This window comes from Rousettus aegyptiacus, unplaced genomic scaffold (assembly GCF_014176215.1).
Source record: "Rousettus aegyptiacus isolate mRouAeg1 unplaced genomic scaffold, mRouAeg1.p scaffold_m13_p_14, whole genome shotgun sequence".
Lineage (NCBI taxonomy): Eukaryota > Metazoa > Chordata > Mammalia > Chiroptera > Pteropodidae > Rousettus > Rousettus aegyptiacus.
In genome coordinates, this window is record NW_023416289.1 from 46919965 (window position 1) to 46941792 (window position 21828).

The 21828-nt window shown below is 56.5% G+C and overlaps 4 protein-coding genes and 1 long non-coding RNA gene across 6 annotated transcripts; 1 reads left to right on the forward strand and 4 right to left on the reverse strand.

Moving 5' to 3' along the window:
* Window positions 1-571: 571 nt before the first annotated feature.
* CLDND2 (claudin domain containing 2) lies at window positions 572-2059 on the reverse strand. Its single transcript, XM_016125782.2, has 4 exons — window positions 1680-2059; window positions 1302-1439; window positions 906-1025; window positions 572-685 (listed from the first exon to the last, which is right to left on the reverse strand). The coding sequence occupies exons 1-4, from the start codon at window positions 1906-1908 to the stop codon at window positions 612-614; spliced, it is 561 nt and encodes a 186-aa protein (XP_015981268.2). The 5' UTR covers window positions 1909-2059; the 3' UTR covers window positions 572-611.
* Window positions 2060-3710: 1651 nt separating this feature from the next.
* On the reverse strand, window positions 3711-4962 carry NKG7 (natural killer cell granule protein 7). The gene is made up of 5 exons (XM_016125776.2): window positions 4849-4962; window positions 4469-4740; window positions 4249-4395; window positions 4029-4163; window positions 3711-3938 (listed from the first exon to the last, which is right to left on the reverse strand). Exons 2-5 carry the CDS (start codon window positions 4623-4625, stop codon window positions 3880-3882), a joined length of 498 nt encoding a protein of 165 aa, XP_015981262.2. The 5' UTR covers window positions 4626-4740; window positions 4849-4962; the 3' UTR covers window positions 3711-3879.
* Window positions 4963-8786: 3824 nt separating this feature from the next.
* Window positions 8787-12392, reverse strand: LIM2 (lens intrinsic membrane protein 2). Its single transcript, XM_016125780.2, is given in 4 exon segments — window positions 8787-9154; window positions 9353-9487; window positions 10407-10558; window positions 11824-12392. Coding segments are annotated over 4 exon segments (654 nt in total). The 5' UTR covers window positions 12129-12392; the 3' UTR covers window positions 8787-9092.
* LOC107500494 lies at window positions 10123-21770 on the forward strand. Its single transcript, XR_004954476.1, has 3 exons — window positions 10123-10231; window positions 11973-12129; window positions 20802-21770. It is a non-coding gene; the product is annotated as an uncharacterized LOC107500494 (long non-coding RNA).
* Window positions 12820-17575, reverse strand: CUNH19orf84 (chromosome unknown C19orf84 homolog). Of its 2 annotated transcripts, XM_016125771.2 has the most exons (3): window positions 17511-17575; window positions 14640-14730; window positions 12820-13988 (listed from the first exon to the last, which is right to left on the reverse strand). In XM_016125771.2, the coding sequence occupies exons 2-3, from the start codon at window positions 14672-14674 to the stop codon at window positions 13481-13483; spliced, it is 543 nt and encodes a 180-aa protein (XP_015981257.1). In that variant the 5' UTR covers window positions 14675-14730; window positions 17511-17575; the 3' UTR covers window positions 12820-13480. The 2 variants fall into 2 exon arrangements, 1 of the variants encoding a protein (XP_015981257.1); XR_001594529.2 differs by lacking the exon at window positions 17511-17575 and having other exon boundaries at window positions 13892-13988; window positions 14479-14831.
* Window positions 21771-21828: the final 58 nt, after the last annotated feature.

Sequence of the window (21828 nt, forward strand, 5' to 3'; positions counted from 1 at the left end):
ACCGGGGAGGCGGGACCCGGAGCGGAGGCGCCTTGGGCTCTGTGAAGGGGGCGTGGCCGGGAACTAGGGGAAAGGTCGTCTAGGGAGGGAGGCGTCCTCCGAGTGGGGGACTCCTCTCTGTCGTGCCAAACTTTTCCCGGCGTCCTCGGACCTACCCGTTTCCCGAGTTCCCCGTCTCCTCCAAGCCAATCCAAGCCGCGGCGCCCGTGTCCCCACGCCCACCCCGTGCCGGTGCCCCCGCGCCTCCTAGTCCTCCCGTGTCCGTCTCCCCATTTTCTCCATGCCCGTGTCCCTACATCGTCTCCATGCGCCCCAGTCCCTCCTCCTGATTCCAATACCCCGTGTCCCCGTTCCCCTACTCATCTGTGCCCCTGGTCCACTCCGCTTTCGCGTCTCCATGCCCATGTCCCCCAGGTCTCCACGTTCCTTCCAGGTCATGTTCAGGTACGAGGAGCCTCCGTGTCGCCCGTGTCCGAGTCCTCGTGCTCCTCATGGTCATGTTCCCACATCTGTCCTTGTCGCCCGTATCCGCGTCCCCACGTGCCCCAGTAAGGCAGGCGGAGCCGCGGCAGTGGAAGCTGTTCCTTTATTCTGCCCCAGGCAGGCTGCGGTCACAAGCACACGGGGAACCCGCTGATGGCATCCGTGCTCTGCAGAATCATGTCCGCCATCAGAAAGCAGAAGCCTGGAAGGAGGGCGGCGGAGGCCAGGTGGGAGACAGTGGGTCTTGGGGCGCTTGGCCGAAACGGCCCCTGGGGTTTGAAGCTCCAGGGCGTTTCTGAAGTGTGTTGGGGGAGTCCCTGGGAAGTCAAAGTGGGGGTTCCCGGGAGGGCGGCTGGGGAGTCTCTGCGGGGGGAGGGCCCCCTGGGCAGTCTCCTTCACCCTCTTCCCGCTGTCCAAGTTACCCGCGAGAATAGAGAATGGTAAAGCCAGCCACCCCGAAAAATAGGACCAGGAGAAGAAGACGTCGTTTTTCCACGCATTCTTCACCGTGTAGCCTGTCAAGGCGATGAGCAGCAGCAGGCCTGGGCCGCAGCCACCAACCAGGTGAGCGGAACCCGGGGAACCGCAGCGAGGCCCCACCCGGACCGCGCCAGCCGTCCCAGGCCACGCCCCCTAGGGGCCGCCCTCCTGGCTCTAACAAGCCACGCCCACCTCCTCCAGGAGCAACCTGACCCCGCCCCCGGGTCTCCAGCCCCTCCCCTCCGGTGACTTCCTGGGGCCTCAAGCCGCGACCCCTGGGCCCCTGTCCCCTCCACCCCCAGGCCCTCCCTGAGCCTGGGGGCCCGCTGCCGTCTCACCGCAGAGGAAGTAGATAACACTCGTCGTCTGGCCCCGCGAGTCGCTGTCTTGGCACAGGATCCGGAGCCCCATCACCAAGCCCACGAGGCTGGAGCCCGCCGCCAGCACCATGCACGCCCCTGTCGCCGCCAGCACAGCTGGGGAGAGCAGGCCGCCTCAGCCCCGCCCTGGCGCCACCCCTGGCCCGCGCCCCCACCCGCCTGCACGGGGCTGGGAGCAGAGTCGGAGTGTGAACGGGGGGCTTGGAGGTTGTCAGAAGGGATGTTTATGCTCGTGGTGGCCTCGGGGGCGCTGCAGGATGTGCCCAATCGTGTCAGGCGAGGGAGCTAGCTGCGGTCGGGGCTGGGGCCGGCTCTGCAGCGGGGGCGAAGCCTCACTCTGGCAGGGGATGTTGGGGCAGATGCCGCCTTTACACTCCTGCCACAGGCCACTGTGGCCCCCGGGGAAGCGGATCCAGTAGTTGGTGGCAGTGGAGAGAATGGTGAGGATATTGGCCAGGAGGCCCAGCAGGACGCCCCCGCTCTGAAGGCTCCGCTTCACCCCCATGCCAGGGAGGCTGCTGCGGGGGGTGGGGTGGGGGGGCACACAGACTGTATTGGCCAACATCCCTCCCGCCCCCCAAGCCCCTCTCCCCGTTCCTTCAGTTCCCCATGACCCATGTCTCTCCACGTTGCAGCGCCCCTGCCTGAGGCCCTACTTCTGAAGACCTGGAGATGTGCCTCCCTCAGTTCCTCCCAAGCTGAGGGCCCCTCCTCAAGCCCCCCTACTGGGTACTTTGAGACCCTCCCTCCCCGGGGTCGCTGCTTAGGGACCCCTCAGTCTTCCAGAGACCCTCATCCCCCAGCGGAATGCCCCTTAGGCCTGTCCAGTCCTCTCGCCCACCACATACACCCACCTCAGTGACTCACACCTAGCTACCAGGGCTGCTTAGGTGCAGAGCCCAGAGGGGTGGAGGAGGGGAAGCCCAGTGTCTGTGAGGCAACAGGAGTTCCAGAACCCTCGCCCACTGGCCCCTTAAAGAGATAAACACACACACACACACACACACACACACACACACACACGCAGCTCTCCTAGTGAAGTGACAGCTCAGAGTCAGATGGCAGGTCTGAGGGAGGCCTGAGGGGCCATGACACCTTCTAGAAACCTCTCTTCCCTTGACTCTAAGGCTCCTGGTCCCCAGCTCTGGCTGTGCCTCCAGGGCCCCCACAGGCCTCTGCTCCCTCTACTTCGTAGCGGCTCCATCCAGCACTTTCTACCAGGTGCTTCCTCAGCCCCACAGTCCAGCAGCCACCGACACTCCGACACTCCGTCTCCAGCCCAGGTGTCTCTCCCAAGCCTCAGCCTGCAGGGTGCGTCTGCTCCTGGCCGCCTGCCAGAGACCCTGGCACCCAGCCACCTCCCACATGAGCTCAGCGCCCCCTACCCCTGGGCACTGGCCCTGCCCGCTTCCCGCCCCTCACCCCACGAAGGCCTTGGATTGCTGAGTCCAGTTCCTCCTGTCTCTCTGACTCTGTCGCACCTTCCCATCTTGCGCCTAGGTCCCAGCCAGGCCTTGTCCTGCCTCACGTCCCGCCTGTCGAGTTGCCAAGCTGCTCTCTCCCTGTGGTCCTCCCCCGAATGGCCTGGCCGGAGAGCTCCCTGTCTCCTGCAGCTGACACCGCCCCTGCCCTGCTCACACCCTGGCTCCACATTCTGCTCAGGGAAGAGTCAGCTGCAGGGTCCTGGCTCCTGCTTGCTCTCCATCCTCGTTTTCCACCAGCCCCACATCCTGCATCCCGGCCACAAAGCACCTTGATCCATCCAGGGAACACTTGCGGCCTTTACCTGCCTCGGCCTTGGGGTCCCTTTCCCTGCATTACTTTTCCTTGGCCCTGCAGAAGTCTCTACACATTCTTTCCCTGGAAAGCTCACCTCCATCCCCCACAACACCTTCGGCCCTTGTCCCTTCTCCTCCCTGGGTTCTTCCTGCTATTCCACCTATGCTGGCGGCCTTCCCCCACCCGCCTCTCAGCCCCCGTTGGCGGGCCCTGAGTCTGACTCATGTCCGTGTCCCTTGGCGCCCAGTAGACGGGACGCATTCAGGAAAAGCTTGGAGAAGAACCGAATGAATCAATGAAATGAGCACGGGGGCTGGAACGAAGGCAAGGTGACGAAATCAGGGGGAGCAAGTGGAGGAACACTGGAGTCAGGCAGGGAAGAAGAGAAGGAAGGACGAAGGAGAGAGATGGAAGTGGGGAGCAAGACAAGGCCAGAGAATGGGGGAGAGGGCGCGGGGCAGTGCCGCGTCCATACTAGGCCCCACGCCAGGTGAGAGCCACCCAGACAGCAGGTGCGGGGTCTGACTCTTTCGGGGACCCAGTGTCGCCCACCCTGGAGCTGGCGTGCCGGCGGCTCATGTTGCGATTGAATGAATCAGAACAACCAGATTCTAGTAAATTTTTGTTGAAGGAATGAAGAAACAAATGAAGAGGCTGAGAAAGGGCAGGGGACGTGGGCCGGGCGTCAGGTGGCTCTCGATGGACCCTTGGGAGGAGAAGGGGGCCTCACACCCATTCTGTTGTCCTCTCCTGGATCTCACAGGGTCTCGTAGCCAGACTGGGGGCGGGAGCAGTGAGCGCCTAGACTCAGGCCACCTGCAGTGGTGGGGACAAATTAGCACTTGCCCTTCCTGTGTCCTTCCAGAGACCCAGCTGGCCCTCCCAGGCTCCTGGGGTGGCAGTCACCTGCGCTGAGCAAGAGGGGGACCGAAAGCCAGCCCAGGTAGAAAGACCAGGAGAAGAAGCACTGGATCTGGGGATGACGAGGTTGGTTCCACCGCTCGTTGGTGTAGACCGCCATGGCCACCGTCAAGGAGAGGGCTAGGGGCAAAGACAAGAGGGCCCACTCAGCCACTGCGAGGTCACTCACGGCTCCCGGGGCCCACAGGCAGTCTGGACAGCTTACCTGCAGCAAAGGCTATGATGGACGAGACCAGAGGCCCACGGCCAGGGGCAGACAGCGAGGGCACGCAGGAGAGGACCAGTAGGCCCATGGACACCAGGCTGCACAGGGCGGCCAGGATGCCGAAGGTCTCTGTCACTTGGATATAGCCTGCTCCAAGACAAGACCTCTGAGGGATTGTCCCCTCCAGCAGTGCCCCCATGGGAGAGCCCCTCCCGCTTACCTGCTGGGAGTTCATCTCCCTTCCTTGGCCAGATGCCAGAGTGAGAGGTGGACGTGGGCCCCACAGCCACGAACCAAAAATTCGTGCTCAGGGCAACTATGACAGATATCAGGCCCAGGGAGCCAGCCAGCAGTGCCAGGGACCGACAGGGCTCCATGGGGAGTGGGGGAGCGCTGGGCTTCTGGGTCCTGGGAGACGAAGATGCTGGCGATCCAGACTCCTGGGTCTCCAAGGGAGGAGAAGGAGGCTGTGGTCCCAGATTCCTGCGTCCTCTGAGCCCAAGAAAAGGCAGTCGGCAGGCGGTAGAGGCAGCGGGATAGCCTGCACCACTGAAGACAAGGCCACTTCTGTCTCCCCCAGCTCAGTTCCCGGCAACTCACCCTTGTCACACACACCCTCCCTTCCTGGCTCGCACTGATAAAGTCTCCCCTCCCCGAGGTCCCGGTTCCTTTCACACTGTGTGGTGGCAGAGGGTGAGACATCATCAGCAGTGGTTTGGTCTCTTTGTCTCAGCTTCTACACCTCCCGCCCTCGAAGCCATCCACACCAGAGGGGGCTTCCCGGAAGAGGAGAGAGAGAAGCTTGGGGGCTCAGAGGTGGAGGTGGCAAATGAGGCCAGGGTGTGAGTTAAATGGGAGGGGAGGATGTGGCCAGAGAGGACAGTTGGGGGACGCGTCATGTTTTCCTGTGGGTTTTGCAACCTTCTGTTCTGGGAGGGGGGGCACTCTAGGGTCCCCACAAAAGGAGTGAGCTGGAGGCCAGGACTCCCAGGACCAAGGGAGGAAGTGGGGACCAGGGACTCCTGAATCTCTGCTTTGAGCTCATGCTCAGGACAAGCAAAAATACTGAATCGCAGTTCTGAAAATCTGTGGAGGGTAAGACACGCCCACATCCTCACGTGATCAGTGCAGAGATGACTCCGCTTCTAGCCCCTGGCTTCCTTCCCAGGACCATGGTGCCTGGCGGGAGGCCCAGGGACATCAGCGCAGGAACCCCTAGCCTTCCGAGCACGGGCCTCCTCCCCCAACACAGACATCGGGTCCTGGGCGGCACCTCACCTGTGAGCAGGTATGAGGTGAAGGTGCCACAGCTCAAGTAGAAGGCCCATGCAAACTTGACCTCTGCAAAGCTGGAATGGCCCCAGAGAGGACCTCTGTTGTGAAGACAAACTGAGCCAGCAGCCCTAGGATAGCTGGAGAAGAGGGGAACCCCTGACCCAGGAGGCCGGTCCTCTTCCTTTGTGGGAGATTCCAGTTGGCAGGCCCCTAGCCCTCTTCCGGACCCTCACGAGTGAGGTAACTTCTGAGAACTCCTGTGAACACGATCACGAGGACAGACTTTCAGAGGCGGATCCAGGTCGTGAGCAGTAGGGACACAGTGGCTGTACACATGGCTCTGGCGAGAAGCAGCCGGACAGCCTTCGGGAAGTCTGGCCGTGGGCATATGGTGAGGCGAAAGCCAGAGCCCAGAGCCCATCTGCAATCTTGACCCCGTCCCACTCCCAAACCCATCCTTAGCCCCATCCCTACCCTCCAGCCCCACCCCGTTCTCATTTCCAAACCCACTTCTCAACTCAACCCCATCCGTAATCCCAGCTCCAACTCAATCCCTGAAACCAACTCTAAATTCAAAACCATCTCGAACCCCAAACCTACCCCAATCCCTAATTTAACCCCATCCTTATGCTCTAGCCTAACCCCATTCTTGTTCACAAACCCAGCCTCAAACTCAACTCCACCCCCACCCCAAACCCAAGCCCATCCTCATCCTGAGACTTAACCCTATCTTCTTTCCCAGCCCCACATCTACTTCCTAATTCATACTTCTCTAGAATTCCTCCCTCAACCCTGCCCCATTTCACCTTCATCCCTCTTCCAGGTTCGAGGCTGTAACCCTGTTTCTCATCTCCCTACGTCTTATCACAACCACCACTGACCGAAGAAAGGTTCACCCGCCTGGCTTCTGCGAGGGAACCTCTAAGCCCGTGGAACATCCCCCCTAATAAGTGTCTCTGTTTACCTGGAGTCCTCGGGCCACACCAGATAGTTTATGCTATCGACGTGGTTTGGGGGGTGGGGGAGGGTGTTAGGGTGCACTATATCAGCTTGACCCCTGGAGAAGCTGGAGACTGAATACCTCAGGTCAGCCACGTGGGTGCTCCATGCCTACAAAACTGACCTCCAGTAAAAACTCTGGACACCAGGGTTTGGGTGAGCTTCTCTGGCGGGCAGTAGTCCGTGCAAATCATCGCACGTCATTGTTGGGAGAAGTGAGTGCTGTTCCGAGACTCCCCTGGAAGGGACAGTGGAAGCTGGTATCTGGTCTCCCCCCGAAGCCGCCCACCGAGGCTCATGCCTTTGCTGATTTTCAGCGGTGTCTTTTTGCTGTAATGTAACTGTGAGTGTTAACAGTTTTCCTGAACTCTCTGAGTGCTTCCAGCAACTCATTGAACCCGAGGGGGGTCTTGAGGACCCCTGCAGCGAGGGAGGGGGACTAAGCCAGAGAGTTAGTGGGGGCCAGGACATGTGGCGTTTTGGATGGCCTTGATGGACATGAGCTGTTCACCTGAGATGGGAGCCCCTTCAGGCCTTAGAGCAGGAGCAACATGATCTTAATAAAAGTCTCTCTAGAGGCTGCACATAGAATGAACTTCAAGGGTCAGGGGGAGCATAAGGGCAGAGACAGAGCTGGCTAGGAAGATGTGGCCATAAGCCAGGTGACAGGTGACGCTGGCTTGCATCAGGGTGACAACTGGCTGAGCAGGATGGAGTCCAGTTCCAAACGCATTTTCAGAAGTGGAGGTGCCGTTTATTCAGATGTGGGGAGGTCACGGGGGGAGCAGAGGTGCGAGGACTGAAAATCCTCTTCGAGTGCACAGTAAGAAGTTGGAGGGCTGAGTGTGGACTTATAATGGCATTATCACCGCTAGAGTAAGCCCTGTAAATACGATTACCGGAATGAGTCTTGCTCAGTATTTCTACTTAAAGGAGCCTCGGTGAAGTATTATTAGAGAAGGCCTTAATTGTCACTGTTAATACAAGAAGCCTCTATAAATATGGATAGTATTATTGTTATTTGAAGAGTCCCCAATAAACATTATTTATAGGGAATAAGCCTCTATTAATATAACAATTACTAGCATAGCCTGTAAAAACAATTCTTATCATTAGAATCAGCCTTACTAAACAGTCTTATTGTTTGATGATTGGCATCAGTGAATCTCATGGCGGTCAACATTGGTTTGTTGAATGAGCTAAGGCATGAGCGAATGAAGAGAAGGTCAAGGCCATGAACGGTGTGTGAAGATGCAGTCGTAGTGGGGGAAGGGCCCTGAGTTCTGCTGTTTCTAGTGAGGGGCCCATGGGGGAGAGGAGAGGAGGTGGGGAAAGCCAACTGGAAAGGGGGCGAGGCTGGTGGGCGGGGAAGCTGTTTCTTCACAGACCCTTTCATGTGTCCTACTACCGTATCCGTAATATTGTGATTCATAAGAATTTCCTAAGTGGTGAGCGCCATAAGAGTGTCTTGCTATGCCTATGAGGTGACTTTTGGACCCCACCTAAGTATGGGGGGGATGGTTTCCAGTGGAGGGGACCATGTGATTAGAGGGTTGGAACTTCCAGTCTCTTCCCCTGACCTCCAGGGAGGAGAGAGGAGCTGGAGGCCAAGTTCAATCACCAGGGATTAAGGATTTAAGCAATCTCGCCGATGTGATGAAGCCTCCGTAAAACCCCAAAGGACAGGGCTCGGAGAGCTTCTGGGTTGGAGAGCCAGGGAGAGGGCACACTCTGGAGAGGGCGTGGACACGCTACGCCCTGCCCTGTACCTGGCCCCATGCAACTCTTCCATCGGCTGCTGCTGAGTTATACCCTTTCGCAACACGCCGGTGGGCTGGTGAGTACCGTGTTTCTCCGAGTTCCCTGAACTGCTCTAGCAAATTAATGGAACCTGAGGAGGAGGTGGTAGGAGCATCTGATGCACGACTGGTTGGTTGGAAGCACAGGCAACAACCTGGACTAGGAGCTGGCATCAAAAGCAGGGTGGTCTTGTCGGGCCCAGCCTTCCCCTGTGGGATCTGAGGCTATCGCCAGGTGGGTAATGTCAGAACTGAGTTCATTCTGGGTGGCATGGGGGAGAACAGACAATACACATCCGAACTGGTGTCAGAATTGGACTCACATGACAGTTTCCTAGACATCGAATTGTCCCCTGGGTGGGGCCGTGTGATTGATCTCGGTGCCCACGCCTACAGAAACAGCAGGCAGGGCCACCATAACACCCCGACCCCATCCGCCACACGCATCCCAGCTCCTCAGGGCCACAGAGTGGTACTTCCACATCAGTTTTATTAGACTCCAAAAAAAAATCCTTCTAATAGATATTCCGTTTCTCAAACAACACCCCCCTCCCCGGTGGAGGGAGGGCCTTGGGCCTTCTCAGCTCCCTCCCACCAGGCCCCATTCTTCTTCCTCTCCTGGTGGGACTCAGGAGTCAGGGGCCCCTACCCAGAGTCCAGGCCTGAGCCCCCTCATGCTCCCAGGAACCAGGATTCCAGGCCCCAGACCCTCCCTTCCTCTTCAGCGACCTCATTTTAACCTCCAGTCGAAGCTGGTAGATACAGTTGAGATCAGCGGGGCGTGGACAGGCGCCGACATTCGTGCATCCGGTAGGCACACATGTAGAAGATTCCTGTGCGGGGAAAGGTCTCAGGGGACACCCCCAAACCCCCACCCCAGCATTCCTTTTCTCCCGGGGAATCCTGAGGGCCTGGAGCCTGCCATCTGGCTTAGTGCTGGGGGCCCGTGCGGGACACTTCACCATCTCACCCACTGGAGTGCTGCCCGCTCCGCCCCAGATGCTTCCCTTTTCACTCCCAAACCTCTGTACCTGCAAAGAAGGTCATGAGCAGGGCCACCCAGCCCAGGATGTAAGACCAGGAGAAGCGCCAGTCCCCGAAGCGGCGACCCAGGAAGCTGACGGTGACTCCAGTGTAAATGGCCAGGGCCAGCAGGACAAAAAAGGCTGCAGAGAAGAGTGCGTGGGTGGGAACAGGGATGGGCTGGGCGCAAGATTGAGGAGAGGAGTGTGGTGGGGTGGGTGGGGTGGGGAGAAGGGTGAGGACAGGGGGGTCAAGTCGAAAGTGGGAGTGAAGATGGTCAGGGAGCGGGAATAGGGTGAGTGTGAGACAGGAGTGTCCTGTGTCATAAAGAAACTGACTGGTCTTCGTCTCTGGTTCCTGGAAGGATGACTCTGAATCCTGGGAATTTCTCGACTTATAGGAGTGGCTTTGCTATTCCCGAGCCTCTGGGATCACACCCGTTGTTGAGCTGAGATGGCTCAGAATGGAAGCTGGTCATCGGAAAGACCAACCAGCAAAACAGAGAGTTGAGGCGCCAGCCGCTAGCGGAGGGGGTAGGGAGTGGGGTTGGAGATTGAGTTCCATCCCTGTGGCCCCTGAGTCAATCACAAAACTCCAATAAAAAGCCCCGGTGCTGGAGCACGTTGGTGCGTCCCGATTGGTCAATGTGCACGTTGGTGCGTCCCGATTGGTCAATGTGCGGGTGTGCTAGGGCGCTGATGGCGCCCCCCAGGCTCCTCCCTCTGCATCTGTTTATGCGGTTGCTCTTGAGTGGGTCCTGGGAACCCTCGAATTTGTAGCCGGTGGATCACACGTGCAGGTGACCTGGGGGACCCTCCTTGCAGCGGAAGCAGACACGGTCTTGTTGGGAACCGCGCCCTGACACCTGTGGCACCTGCGGTGCTGGAGTAGGTGGAGTTAGAAACCGGAGCTGGTGCTAGGCGGTTGGTCGGGATTAGGGTGGGGGTGGAGTTGAGAGTGGCGGGAGGCGGTAATGACCGGGCGATGTTGCAGGCGGGGAGCGACTGGGGTTGCCGACAGACCCCGAGTAGCGGCGGGCTAGGGGCAGGAGCATCCACTCACTAGAAGCGAAAAACATGATTCCAGCAGAGAAGGGCCGGGAGAGGCGGGTGAAGGTGGGCTGCTGAGCGAAGGCCAGGATGCCCACGATGATGCCGGACGTCGCACACAGGGAGGACAGGATCATGAAGGCGCGGGTGGCATTCCAGTAGGCTGTGGGAGCAGCCCACGGTCACGCCTGTGCCTCCCCGTCCTCAGCGGTGAGCACTGCTACCTCTGAGGGCGGTAAGGCCTTGCCCTCTCCCCACAACCGTGACCTAGCTCTGACCTCACCTCTCTGCAATGCCCTCCCCTTCCCCTGGCAAACCCCATTCACCCCCCCAAAGCCCAGCTCCCAAATCCCCCTCCTCTAAAAAGCATCCCTCCTCCCCACAGTCATCATCTCACCCCTCCCTCTGGGCTGTGACTCTGTCTGTCTCCCCCTTACAGCCTGATGGCTCCCCAAGGACAAGCACTAGGTCGATTCTCCCAGTACAGGTTTGGTTAGCACACAGCCCTGCAGAAATGTTCGTTGGATGGATGAATGAATGAATAAATGAATGAATGAATGCTGATTGTCCATATTTTCCTGCTAATCATTCTTTACCCTCTCTCCTTGCTCTGTTTCATTTCCTTCTCACCACTCGCCTCTACCCAAAAATGCCCGTTCATTTGTTTTTAACTTCTTTATGATGTCTGTCTCTCCACTGAACTTGTCCCCTCCATGAGGACAAATGTCTGGTTTTTTTCATTCACTGCTATATCCCCAGCACATAATAGCTGCTCAATAAATATGGTGAATGAATGGATGTCAAGGACTGGGAATTCTGTCTTTCCATAAAATATATATTGTATGCTATATTATATCTCTATGTATCTCTAGTATACTATATAATATATATTATATACACACTATTCATATACAATGTAGGCACATATGTTACATGATATATATTACATAACATTATATAGTATATGTATATATTATATAATATATATTATAGACATACTACACATATATAACATGTGTATAATTTAGATTGCAAGAGCTCTATACTGTAAATACTATCTTTATCCCCATTTTTACAGTATGTATTATAATGCATACATACGTACATGAATACATGCATGTACACATACATGCACACACACATATATATTACATGGCCTGACACAAGTATTAAAAAATACCTCATTCAGTATTTAGCAAATTAAGGATCCATCTTGCTTCTGCATCCCCTGGTACCTAATGTAGCTCTTGACACACAAAATGCTGTTCCAGTGCCCACAGCCCCACCTGCAGTCCTGACCTCCTGACCTCTGCTTTGTGCCAGGTGATGTCACCTCTCCCTACTTAACCCCTCAATCAGAACCATCCTGTAACTGGACTAGGAAGACATAACCAAGGTCCCAGCTCTACCCCTTCCATGCTAAGTGATCTTGGGTTGGTCCCTTTCCCTCTCTGAGCCACAGGGTTCTCCATCAACCAAAGCAGGTGAGCCTTTGGCTGTGAGGTTCTGCCCTGCAGAGCCTGACCCCAGCACGGCCCCGACCCTGCCGCGGGGCCTCACCGATGCTCTCTGTCTGCAGGTAGCACTTGTTGCCCAGGCAATAGCGCCATAAGCCCTGGTGAGCGAAGGACCCCGACAGCCGGTACTGCATCCAGTGGTCTGTCGCTGTGGCCACCACCAGGAGGATGGTCCCCACCCAGGCACAGAAGAGGCCGCCACCCATGAAGCTGTACATGGTGATCTATGGGGAAGGATGGAGATGGGGTCAGGAGCCGGACTCCTGGGGCCTGGGGGAGGAGGGGCTGAGGTCTTGGACCCTTAGGTCCTGGAAGGGAATGGGGCTGGGGGCCTGGACTTCCAGATCTTAAACCAGGAGTTGGGCTGGGTGCTAGGACACCAAGATGGGAGCTGGGGACCTGGGCCCCCAGGTCCTAAGTGAGGAGGGGGCTGGCGTCCGGGACCCTGGCAGGTCCGTGGAAGAGGACAGAGCTGGAGGACTTGGTGCCTAGGCCTTGAGGGAGCAGGGGGCCGTGAGTACCATGCTTGGTCCCTACCTGAGTGGCCGAGCCTGTTCCGAGCCCTCCGTCCGCCTCGGCCCCTCTGTGCAGACTGCGCCGAGCCAGGTCGCTGGCCTCTCAGCTCCCCAGGCCCCTCAAATCCCTTAAGCCTCCCCACACAATGGCCCCACAGCCCAGCAGCTTCCAGCAGGCAGAAGTGCAGTGGTGGCAGCCGTGGCCTCAAATGGAATCCGCTGAGGCAGGAATCCGGGCACCCCTCCCGCAGCCCCCAGCCCCGCGGGCCTCTCTCTGTGAGCCTCCCAACCACAGTTCCCCCCTTTCCTAGGCCTGCCCGCGGCTCCCGCCGGGTAGGCCCAAGCTGCGTAAGCACAGACACAGACATAAGACATGAGGACAGCTCACCATTTATTGTTCAAACAGGGCCTTCCACCCCCAAAGGCGGGAAACAGGGTGATGGCTGGACTTTCCGGGTCTGAGGGGCTCTTCTCCGGAGGGGTCACAGGCGTATCCCAGTTGGGGCTGGGACAAAAAAGGAGGTCGAGGACCAGACTGGGCTGGCTGGGGTGGAAGGTGGACGGGGTCTGGGGCGGATTTTAGCAGCCTGAGGGAGCTGGGGAGTGAAGATGAAGAAGGGGATAATGAGCTGGGTTAGGGTGCAGGTCGGGGGAGGGGTGGGTGTGGATGGGGTCAGGACATGGCACTGGGCGTGGGGTGGGCTGAGGGCTGCACAGGCAGGCGTGAACAGCTTTCAGGTTAAGAATGGGGCTGGAGGAGGCCTTCGGGTTTGGAGTGAGCTGAGGGCCATCGCTACAGCTGGGACTAGTGTGGGAATCGGGGCAAGGCTCGGAGCGTGAGGCCGCAAGGCTTTCTCCAGCTTGGAACCCTAAGCAGGTTCCCTCGCTCACGCTCAGGCCTCCCTCTGAAGGCCGTGGGTTTGGGGTAAGAGGGCTGCAAGCAGGATGTTTCTTGGGGTGTCTCCAACGAGGCCGAGGTTACTCTGGGGTCCAGGAAAACCCTCCTGGCGACTCCGAGAGGCCCTCTCCGGACCCTGGGCTGGGCTCTCACAGTCCTAATACTCAGTGTCCCAGTCCTCGGGGGCAGCTGGCGGCTCCAGGCCTCGCACTTCCTTCTTCGCGTCCTGAGTGGGCAGTGTCGGCGGTGAGGGCGGCGTCACCGGTGGCGTCCTGGGGCCAGCCCCAGAGCCTCCCGCCCAGCCCTTCTCTGGCTGCTCAGCCCTCCCGGGCGCCCATCGCCGCGGGCCCCTGCGTGGCCTGCGCCGGGCGTCCCAGCCCCCGCGGCCCGTAGACGGCCTCCGGGCGGCGCCGGGGTGGGTGCTGCATGCCTCAGGGTTGCAGGGGCAGGCAGGCAGGGACTGCTGAAGGGTGTACGCGCCCAGCAGGGCGCTGTGCAGGAGATAGGAGAGGGCGTCAAGACGGATGGGGACAGTGACAGAGGCCAGGCTCTCGGGGAGTCCCAGGTGGGCTGGGTCTGGGGTGCCCAAGAGAGAAGGCGGCAGGGCTGGGAAAGGTGCAGGGGGCCACCATTCCATCCCAGGTGATGGCAGGGGCAGGCTGTTCCTAGAATGACAAGAGGAACAAGGCCAAGGGCCTCACCGTCTGCACAGGCCTTTCCTGGTGGAGCCCCTGCGCTTCTCTTAGGGTCCGCCTCTCTCCATCCTGGATTCTTCCTCCATCTCTCCCGCCCTCGCCTGCTCCTGCCCACCCCTCTCTCCTCCCACATCCCTCCCCGCTTCTCTCCATTTGTCTATACAGAGACACAGCAGCTCTGTCAGAACCTCCGCCTCAGAGGAGCTCTGCTCCAGGCCACCTGGCCTGCTCACCATGTCCTTCCCACACCGCACCTTGATTTTCCACACCAAAAGAAGGCTTTTGGTGGCATCGAAGGTGCCTACTACAAGGCTGGGTCTAAAAAATGTTCAAGAAATGCAGACAATTATTTCCGTTATTTCTCCTGCCCTACGGCTGTTCCCGGTTCTTCCATTCTCGAAATTTCTCTGTTCCACGATCAGTTTCCAGCTCTCTCTCTAGTCCTAAGTGTCTCGCTTACCTCTTTGTCACCAAGATCCCCTAAGACTCCTTTCTCTGGGATGATACCAGAGACTATTTTTCTCTGACGCTCGCTGGCTGTGTTCACCTCTCTCTGACTCTCTCCGTCCCCTGCTCTCTGTGGGTCTGTCTCCTGCCCGCAGGAAGTCTCGAGTCTCTCACCCCTCAGGTCCAGTCTCTTCCTTTTGCTGTTCCATCTTCACATGGGTCTCTCAAGTCTCTTCTAGCACCTTCCACTCGATTTTTCCAGGGCCTAGGGAGGTGGGAGGGGCGGGGCTTGTCAGAAACAGGGCGTGGCCTGAATGATGTCAGGAGCCGTGGGAAAGAGTGCAGGTCGGGTTCGCAGGGTCTGGATTTTCAACCCCACCCAATTCCGTACACAACCGCATCTCTCGGAGACCCGGGAGTCCCGCCCCCGGCCCCTCCGCCCCCAAGACCCAGCGGTCCAGGCCCTCGGCCCCTCCTCCCTCAGACCCGGGGGTCCAGGCTTGGCGCTGGGGGTGTGGCCCTGGGCAAAACAGATTCAACCCCTAGGCCACGGAACTTGTGGCGAGAGAGACAAGACACCAACAGTACATTATCTGTGAGCGCTGTAAAGATGCGAAGTCAGGGATACAGAGGCAGAGGGGTCAGTTAAAATTTTAGACGAGACAGTTACAGAAGGCGCCAGAAGACCTGGGACTCGAGCATTTCCATGGGAGGGAACAGCAAAAACAAAGGTTTGAGGGGGGAATAATGTCAGTGTTTGAGGGACTGGGCAGGAATGAGGAAGAGTGGGTAGGTCTACTTTTTTTTTTTTAAAAAAATAAATGGTTTATTTTGGAATACTTTTCTATTTATGGAAAAGTTACACAGATAATACAGAGAGTTCCCATACACGCCTCACCCAGCTACCTTAATGCTATCTTCTTACCCTGCTGGGGAGCATCCGTCACAAGTAAGAAACCAGCATAACTAGTAACTGCACTCCAGACCTTCCCTGGATTTTACCAGTTTTTACGCCGATGTCTTTGTCGCTGCCGTTGTTCCAGAATCCTAGGAAAATACCTTCGGTCATCACGATTCCTTTGTCTCCTCCCTCCTGGGGCCATTTCTGTCTTTCCTTGTTTTTCATAACTTTGTCCTTTTTTGAGGAATACGAACTAGTCAGCTGTTTTACGAAATAGAGGCCTACTTCAAAGACTAGCTCTAACTCGTTTAATCCTCATTTCAGAAAGGAACAAACTGTGGCTCAGAGAAGTCAAGTACATTGCCTAAGGGCACAGAGCTAGGAAGGGCACACCTGGGATTCGAACCTTGTACAGCTTGGCTCCATCGTCTGTGATATCAGGGGAGACACAAGTAGAAGAAGCCAGACTGCAGAGGGCCTTGAAGGCTGCAGTAAACACCTCGGGCATTTTTTTAAAAAACTTTTTGAACATGAAGATGACTTGAACATTCGAAAGCAGAGGTGTGACTTAGATTTAGGTGTTCAGAAGAGCACTGTGTCTGCAGTTTGAAGAATGGGCTGTAGTGGCAAGCTAGAGCAGACACATGGGAGCCCAGGGAGAAAGCTGCTATGGGCGGGGCAAGGTGGGGCAGCCACACCAGGGAAGGCAGAAGTAATGGGCATGGCAATGAACTTGAGAAGTACAGTTGACCCTTGAACAACATGGGTTTATACTGTGAGGGTCTACTTATATGCAGATTCTCCCCCCCCCCCAATAAATATAGTCAGTGCTGTAAAATGATTATCTCTTCCTGATGATTTGCTTAATCTTTTGGAAGAAGAACTATCAAGGCTTCCTGTGAGACTGCTGGGGTGGGGGTGGGGGGTAACGGGGAATCAACAATGCAGCGTTTTCAGCTTGAGCAGTCCCTTGCACAGGAAATCCCAGATACTACCCTTCACTTTCTGAATTCTGTAGCATCCAGGCCATTTGCTGGATGACAGTGGTGACACCGAGATCATGACGCTCTCAATCTTGAGGGGTAGGGCGCACACACGGAGGTGGACAGTAACAGTCGGGGGGTGATCAAAACCAGGACACGGGGAGGAGCAGGAGTGGTAGGAGTAGTGGGAGCCTCGCAGAGGAAACCTGCTGCCTGCAGGCAAAGGGGTGGAGGGCGCGGTCAGGGAGGTGTTTTTAGAGGAGGTGGCAGTGGGAGCAAAGGCCAGTTGGCTGGAATCTGAAGATTTTTGATCAAGGAGGCAGAGTTTCCTCTCCCGGCGACTGTGGTTAGGACTCGGGTCTCCAGATTTGCAGTCCGGGTCTGTCTGTCCGGTTACATCGAACCCCATAGAGGCAATGTAGGTCTAGACAGGGCTTGGAAATGGAGGGTTCGAATCCCCGCTCTGCTGTTTACCTGCGCGTGGCCTAGAGCAAGCTGCTTAGGCTTTTTGAGTCTCCTTTTCTCTGAGAGACAGCGTTTACTGCTCAATTCCAGCACAATGGGATTGCTCCTGGTTTTGTTCTGTTTTTGTTTCTTTTATTCGTGCGATCCCTATCCGACCTCTCCACTTACCACGTACCTGGCCCTTTAAGGCGCCCCTCCCACGCCAGGAGTGCGGAGGCGGGATCTTGCGTCTCTAAGCAACGCTTTTCCACACAGGAGCCCAGCTCCCTCCTTGCTACGTAGGGCAGTGCGTGACGTCATGCTCGGCTCTGATTGGCGAGCACGCTGGAGTTCCCGCCCCGGACCCACCCTCGCTTTTTGATGGGCCGCGCTCCCGAGCGCGCGCAGCGGTATCTGACCTTTGTTCGGGCCTACAGCGGTGTCGGCTGTTGCGGTCCAGCTGGGTGGCCTCCGGGGAGACCCGGCCCAGGCCCGGAGAGCCGAGCGAAGCTTGGCGAGGACACGGGGCCCTGGGCGGAGGGGGCAGTTGGTCCACCGAGGAGCCCCACTGGCCCACCCCCGCCTTAGGGCCAGCCCTTCCTCTAAGTGTCCCCCACAGAAGTCGGACAGTCAGAAATACAAGGTTGAGCCTTAGGGCCTCCGCAGCGCAGGACTCACGGAGGCCCTGGGAGCCCTTCTCTCTCCCTCGAGCCTTACCCATTCAGTCTACCCTTCCGACTTGGGGGGCCTTTCCGAGTGCAAGGTGGGCATCAGGGCCTCCAGGTCTTGGGGCTCCGCTCACTACCGCCCCTACCGACGGCTGCGTCCTACCCACGCCCAGAGCCAGTGTGTGCCTTGGAGAATCTCCCCCGCGTAGGGCTCTCTCCTCACTGCTCTCCTGCCAGCCTTTTCCAGGCCCAGCAGTCACCTTCAGACTTTGATCCAGGAGCTCTTTCTTCCTAACCGCCCCTCGATTCTAGCACAGTCCCTGCAGAGGACTTGGGGAGTCCTGAGGACGCCAAGGAGAGGTCCCTGTCCCATGGGGTCAGGATTCCCATACCTCCTGTTCTTTATGTCTGCTTCCCACCGCTTCTAGAGCCTTCAGGATGGAGACCCGGGCTTCCCCACCCTCAGGAGTCCAGCCTCCCCTCTTCTGAGCCTCTTCCCCTTTTCTTCCGGGCCCACCATTCCCCTGGGGAGTCCTGGAATCCCGCTACTGCTTCAGGAGACCCCACGCACCTCTCAGTATCGAGGGGAGGTGGCGTCCGGGTTGCCCTCTGCCCCAGTTCTTAAGGGCCACCCCCTCACTGCCATTCTCCTCTCCCTCCACTTCTTTTCAGGTGTTTTGACACTTGAAATTTCGGGAGAGATCATATGTAAGCCCCCCACACACACACACTTGCAAGTACCCCACCCCGGGGTCTTCCTGCCAGCCCCTGCCCTGGCTGGTTTCCTGCCCCTCAGGCATCCGAGGTCTCCCCAGGGCCTCCCTCCTCACACTCAAGATAACCTAGGAGGTCCTTCCAGGTAAAGGTAAAGGAAACCATCCCTGCCCTTTGAACCCTGCTCCACCTCCTTAGCCCCCCCACCCCACCCGGCAGGGGACTAGTCCAGGAGGACCCTCGGGCCCCTCCCTCCTTTGGTGTTGCCCCTCCTCCTTTAACACACACTGAGGACCATTTTTTTTCCCCCACTGTCATCTTTTCCAGTAGCCTGCGTTGGGAGGGCGGTCCCTGCACATTTTGAGAACTCCCACACACCACCTCCCCAAATGACTGATTGTCCCCTCGGCCTCAGCAAAAATTAGCTTCTGGTTTCAGAGAGGGATCTGCGGCCAGGCTCGACATTAGGAGTTTCCCCACCTCTAGCCTTCTTCCTCTTAACTGCTGGCCTCCCGCTCCTGGAGGACCCAACTTCCTCTAGATCGCAAGGTTCACTTTCCAGTCGTCTCTCCAGGATTCTCCTCATTCTTCCTGCTGATGGCTTTGCCCCTTCTGCCCCTCTTTCCTCAATTTCCCTGTCATTTCTGGCACCCTTGGGTCCTTTCAGCATCCAGACCTTCAGGGTTTGGCTCTCCTGTGTCTCCCCTATCATCAACGCAACATCCTACGCTGTCTCCCCACTTCTGCACATTTGTCCTCACAAACACCTCCCCCAGAATCAGCTTTGCCCCACCCTAAGAATCTTCTCCCTACTCCTATCACACATGGAAGCCCCTGACGCATTCACCTGACTTCGGGATTCCCAATCCTCTCCTGACTCCTTCCCAGGGCTGAGGCTCTTGATCTGGCATGCTCAGCCTGTAGCCAGTGGTCACTGCTCAGGCGCAAGGCCACCCAGATCCTTGGAGCTGGGTGGTTTTGCCACCACCTAGGAAATACCTGGGTGCCTGGCGAGAGGAATGAGTGAAAGGGGTCAGGTTTGTGGACTGAGATCGAGGCTAGAATGAGTCTCCCTAGATTTTCATGTCTGTCATGAATGATGTTTAGACTGCTTAAAAGTCAGGATTTGCTAGAAGCTAAAGTGGGAGTCTAGAGACCAAAGGGTTCCCAAAAGAGAGATCCTTAGAACAGGGGTTCCCAAGCCCTGGGCTGGGGACTGGTACTGGTCCGTGGCCTGTTAGGCCCTGGGCTGCACAGCAGGGGGTGAGTGGTGGGTGAATGAGCAAAGCCTCACCTGTATTCTCATCAGTTCCTCAGCGCAAGCATCACCACCTCAGCTCCGCCTCAGATCATCAGGCGTTAGATTCTCAAAGGAGCCGCCAGTTCCTGGTGTCACAAGGTTGGGGACCACTGACTTTTACACCACTTGCATTATCTCTTTTGAATTCCTATCCTTTAAAAAGTGCTCAGTGTACTTTATGTTCGTATTATTTATCTTTTAACACAGGAAAACTTACTTCATTTGGTATATGGTTCCAAGTTTTAACAAATGTGTAGAGCCATGTAACCATTATCATAAGATACAGAATATTCTGTCATCTCCCAAATTCTCTGTGCTGGCCCTTTGCCATAATAACCTTTAAAAGAAAGAAAGAAAGAAAGAAAGAAAGAAAGAAAGAAAGAAAGAAAGAAAGAAAGAAAGAAAGAAAGGGAAGGAAGGAAGGAAGGAAGGAAGGAAGGAAGGAAGGAAGGAAGGAAGGAAGGAAGGAAGGAAAGAAACCTGACCTTTTCCTCGAGGACAATTTGGCCTTAACCTAGCCAAACTGAAAAGTCACAGCCCCTCAGACCTGAGAATCCTGTCATCGAGGGACCACCTATGGGTAAAGCAGTCACCCTGCAAGTCGCCCTAGGTCATGTCATGTTGGCAAACACGCGATGGAACCAACAGGACTGAACCTTCATTTTGACCTTTTTCTTCTTTACACACTGTATGATGACAACAACGATGATGATATACTAGTAGGAACAAAATAATAATACATATTTTTGAAGACGAATAAGAGAGCAGTGAGGTGAGAACCAGTGTTTGGACACCTACCAGGGTTAGCTAGAGACCGGTTCAGCCAACAAAGGGTGAGAGCTGTGGCCAGTCAGGTCAAGAGTCACTTGCCCCATACTTGTCCCTCCTGTGAGCCTCAGTGCTTTGGGAAACTAGAGCCTGAAGTGGGAATGGAGAAAAAGGTGTGTCAGGGACAACTGGTCTCCTTGTCTCTCCAGGGAGTCAGAGCCCAGCTTAAACCTCTACCGATGAAGAGGGGAGGCGATGGGGTCGAAACTAAGTCTAAGGCCGGGATTTAGGACCAGACTGAGTTTTAACAATCAGAAGTGACTGGAAAGTTACACAATAACCAAGGCACCGTCGGGGCTGAGGAAAGAATTTCAACACAGAGTGACCGAGTCACCGGTCAGAAACACGGAACCGTTTTGTTTTTATTTCCCAGAGTCGACAGTCTCTGATTACCTGCTTACAGTAAGAGCGGATTTGGCGATGCAGACGGTCCAAGCCGGGCCTTCTCACTCCAGGCCTGGTAGCATTTGTTCGTTTTTGTTTTGTTCTGTTTTTCAGCTACACGACATTACCTTCTCCCCCCTCCTCCAGCCCGAGACTGCTGGGTAAGGAATCATCCCAACCACCCTCTCCAAGTCCCAGGTCGTGATTACAGAAGCTGGGACCTTAACACACACATTCCCAAACTGCCCACCTGTAGTAGCAACACAACCTTGCAGTCTGGCCGTTTCCCAGGTCAAGGAAACTGGGGGACAGTGCTCTCGCAGCGGACTCTGGGGGTCGGGGCGGGAAACGGACACCCCTCTAGCGTCCTCCCCCCCCCACTCTAAGTTTATGAAAGGGAATTGGTGACAGCCAGGGCGCATCTATTTTAGGACCTGTCTGGGTTTGAATTTCGCTTCTGCTATTTCACCGGGTGACCTTAGACAAGACCCTGTTCCATCTGTAAGAAGAGGTGGGCGCCTTGAGTGGCGGCGCTCAGCAGCCTGTGATTCTGGTCCTCTGTCCCCTGGCCCCGGTGGGGCGGCCACTTCAGTCCTTGCTGCCAACTCAGTTCTTCATTTTCTGCAATAGCCGGATGTGCTGGCACATTCAAAAGCAAAGCACGTCAGGCCGGGCCTCCTTACCATATTGTCCACCACCCCGGTAACTACAGGCAAGGGGAGACCTGCCTGGTCTTTCGTCTAAAGCTCTCCTAACTTTTTTTGGAAGTATCGGTAATAACATAAGCATCAGACAACAGGGCCTGTGGAAAATTCTCAATGTATGTTAGTGTTAGAGACATTTTTGTAAATAAGTATCTCTGGGATTCGAGAGGGTTTAGCTGAAGTGGCTGGTATCTCTAAACGGGCTCTGATAATCCTCTTGCTTAGGACACTGTGGCTCAGGACATCTGCCACACACACACCTCTGCTCGTGCTTGGGAAAGGTTAACTTGTCCGCTCACAGCTTTTTCCCTCTGTCTAAATCATCGCCTTCGAAAAGTATACGCCTTCCCTTCACATGTTGCCCTGCCCTTTGGCGGCTTTTTAAATTTTATTCATTTATGTTCCCTTTAGCGAAAAATAAAGCGAAATGTTTATTA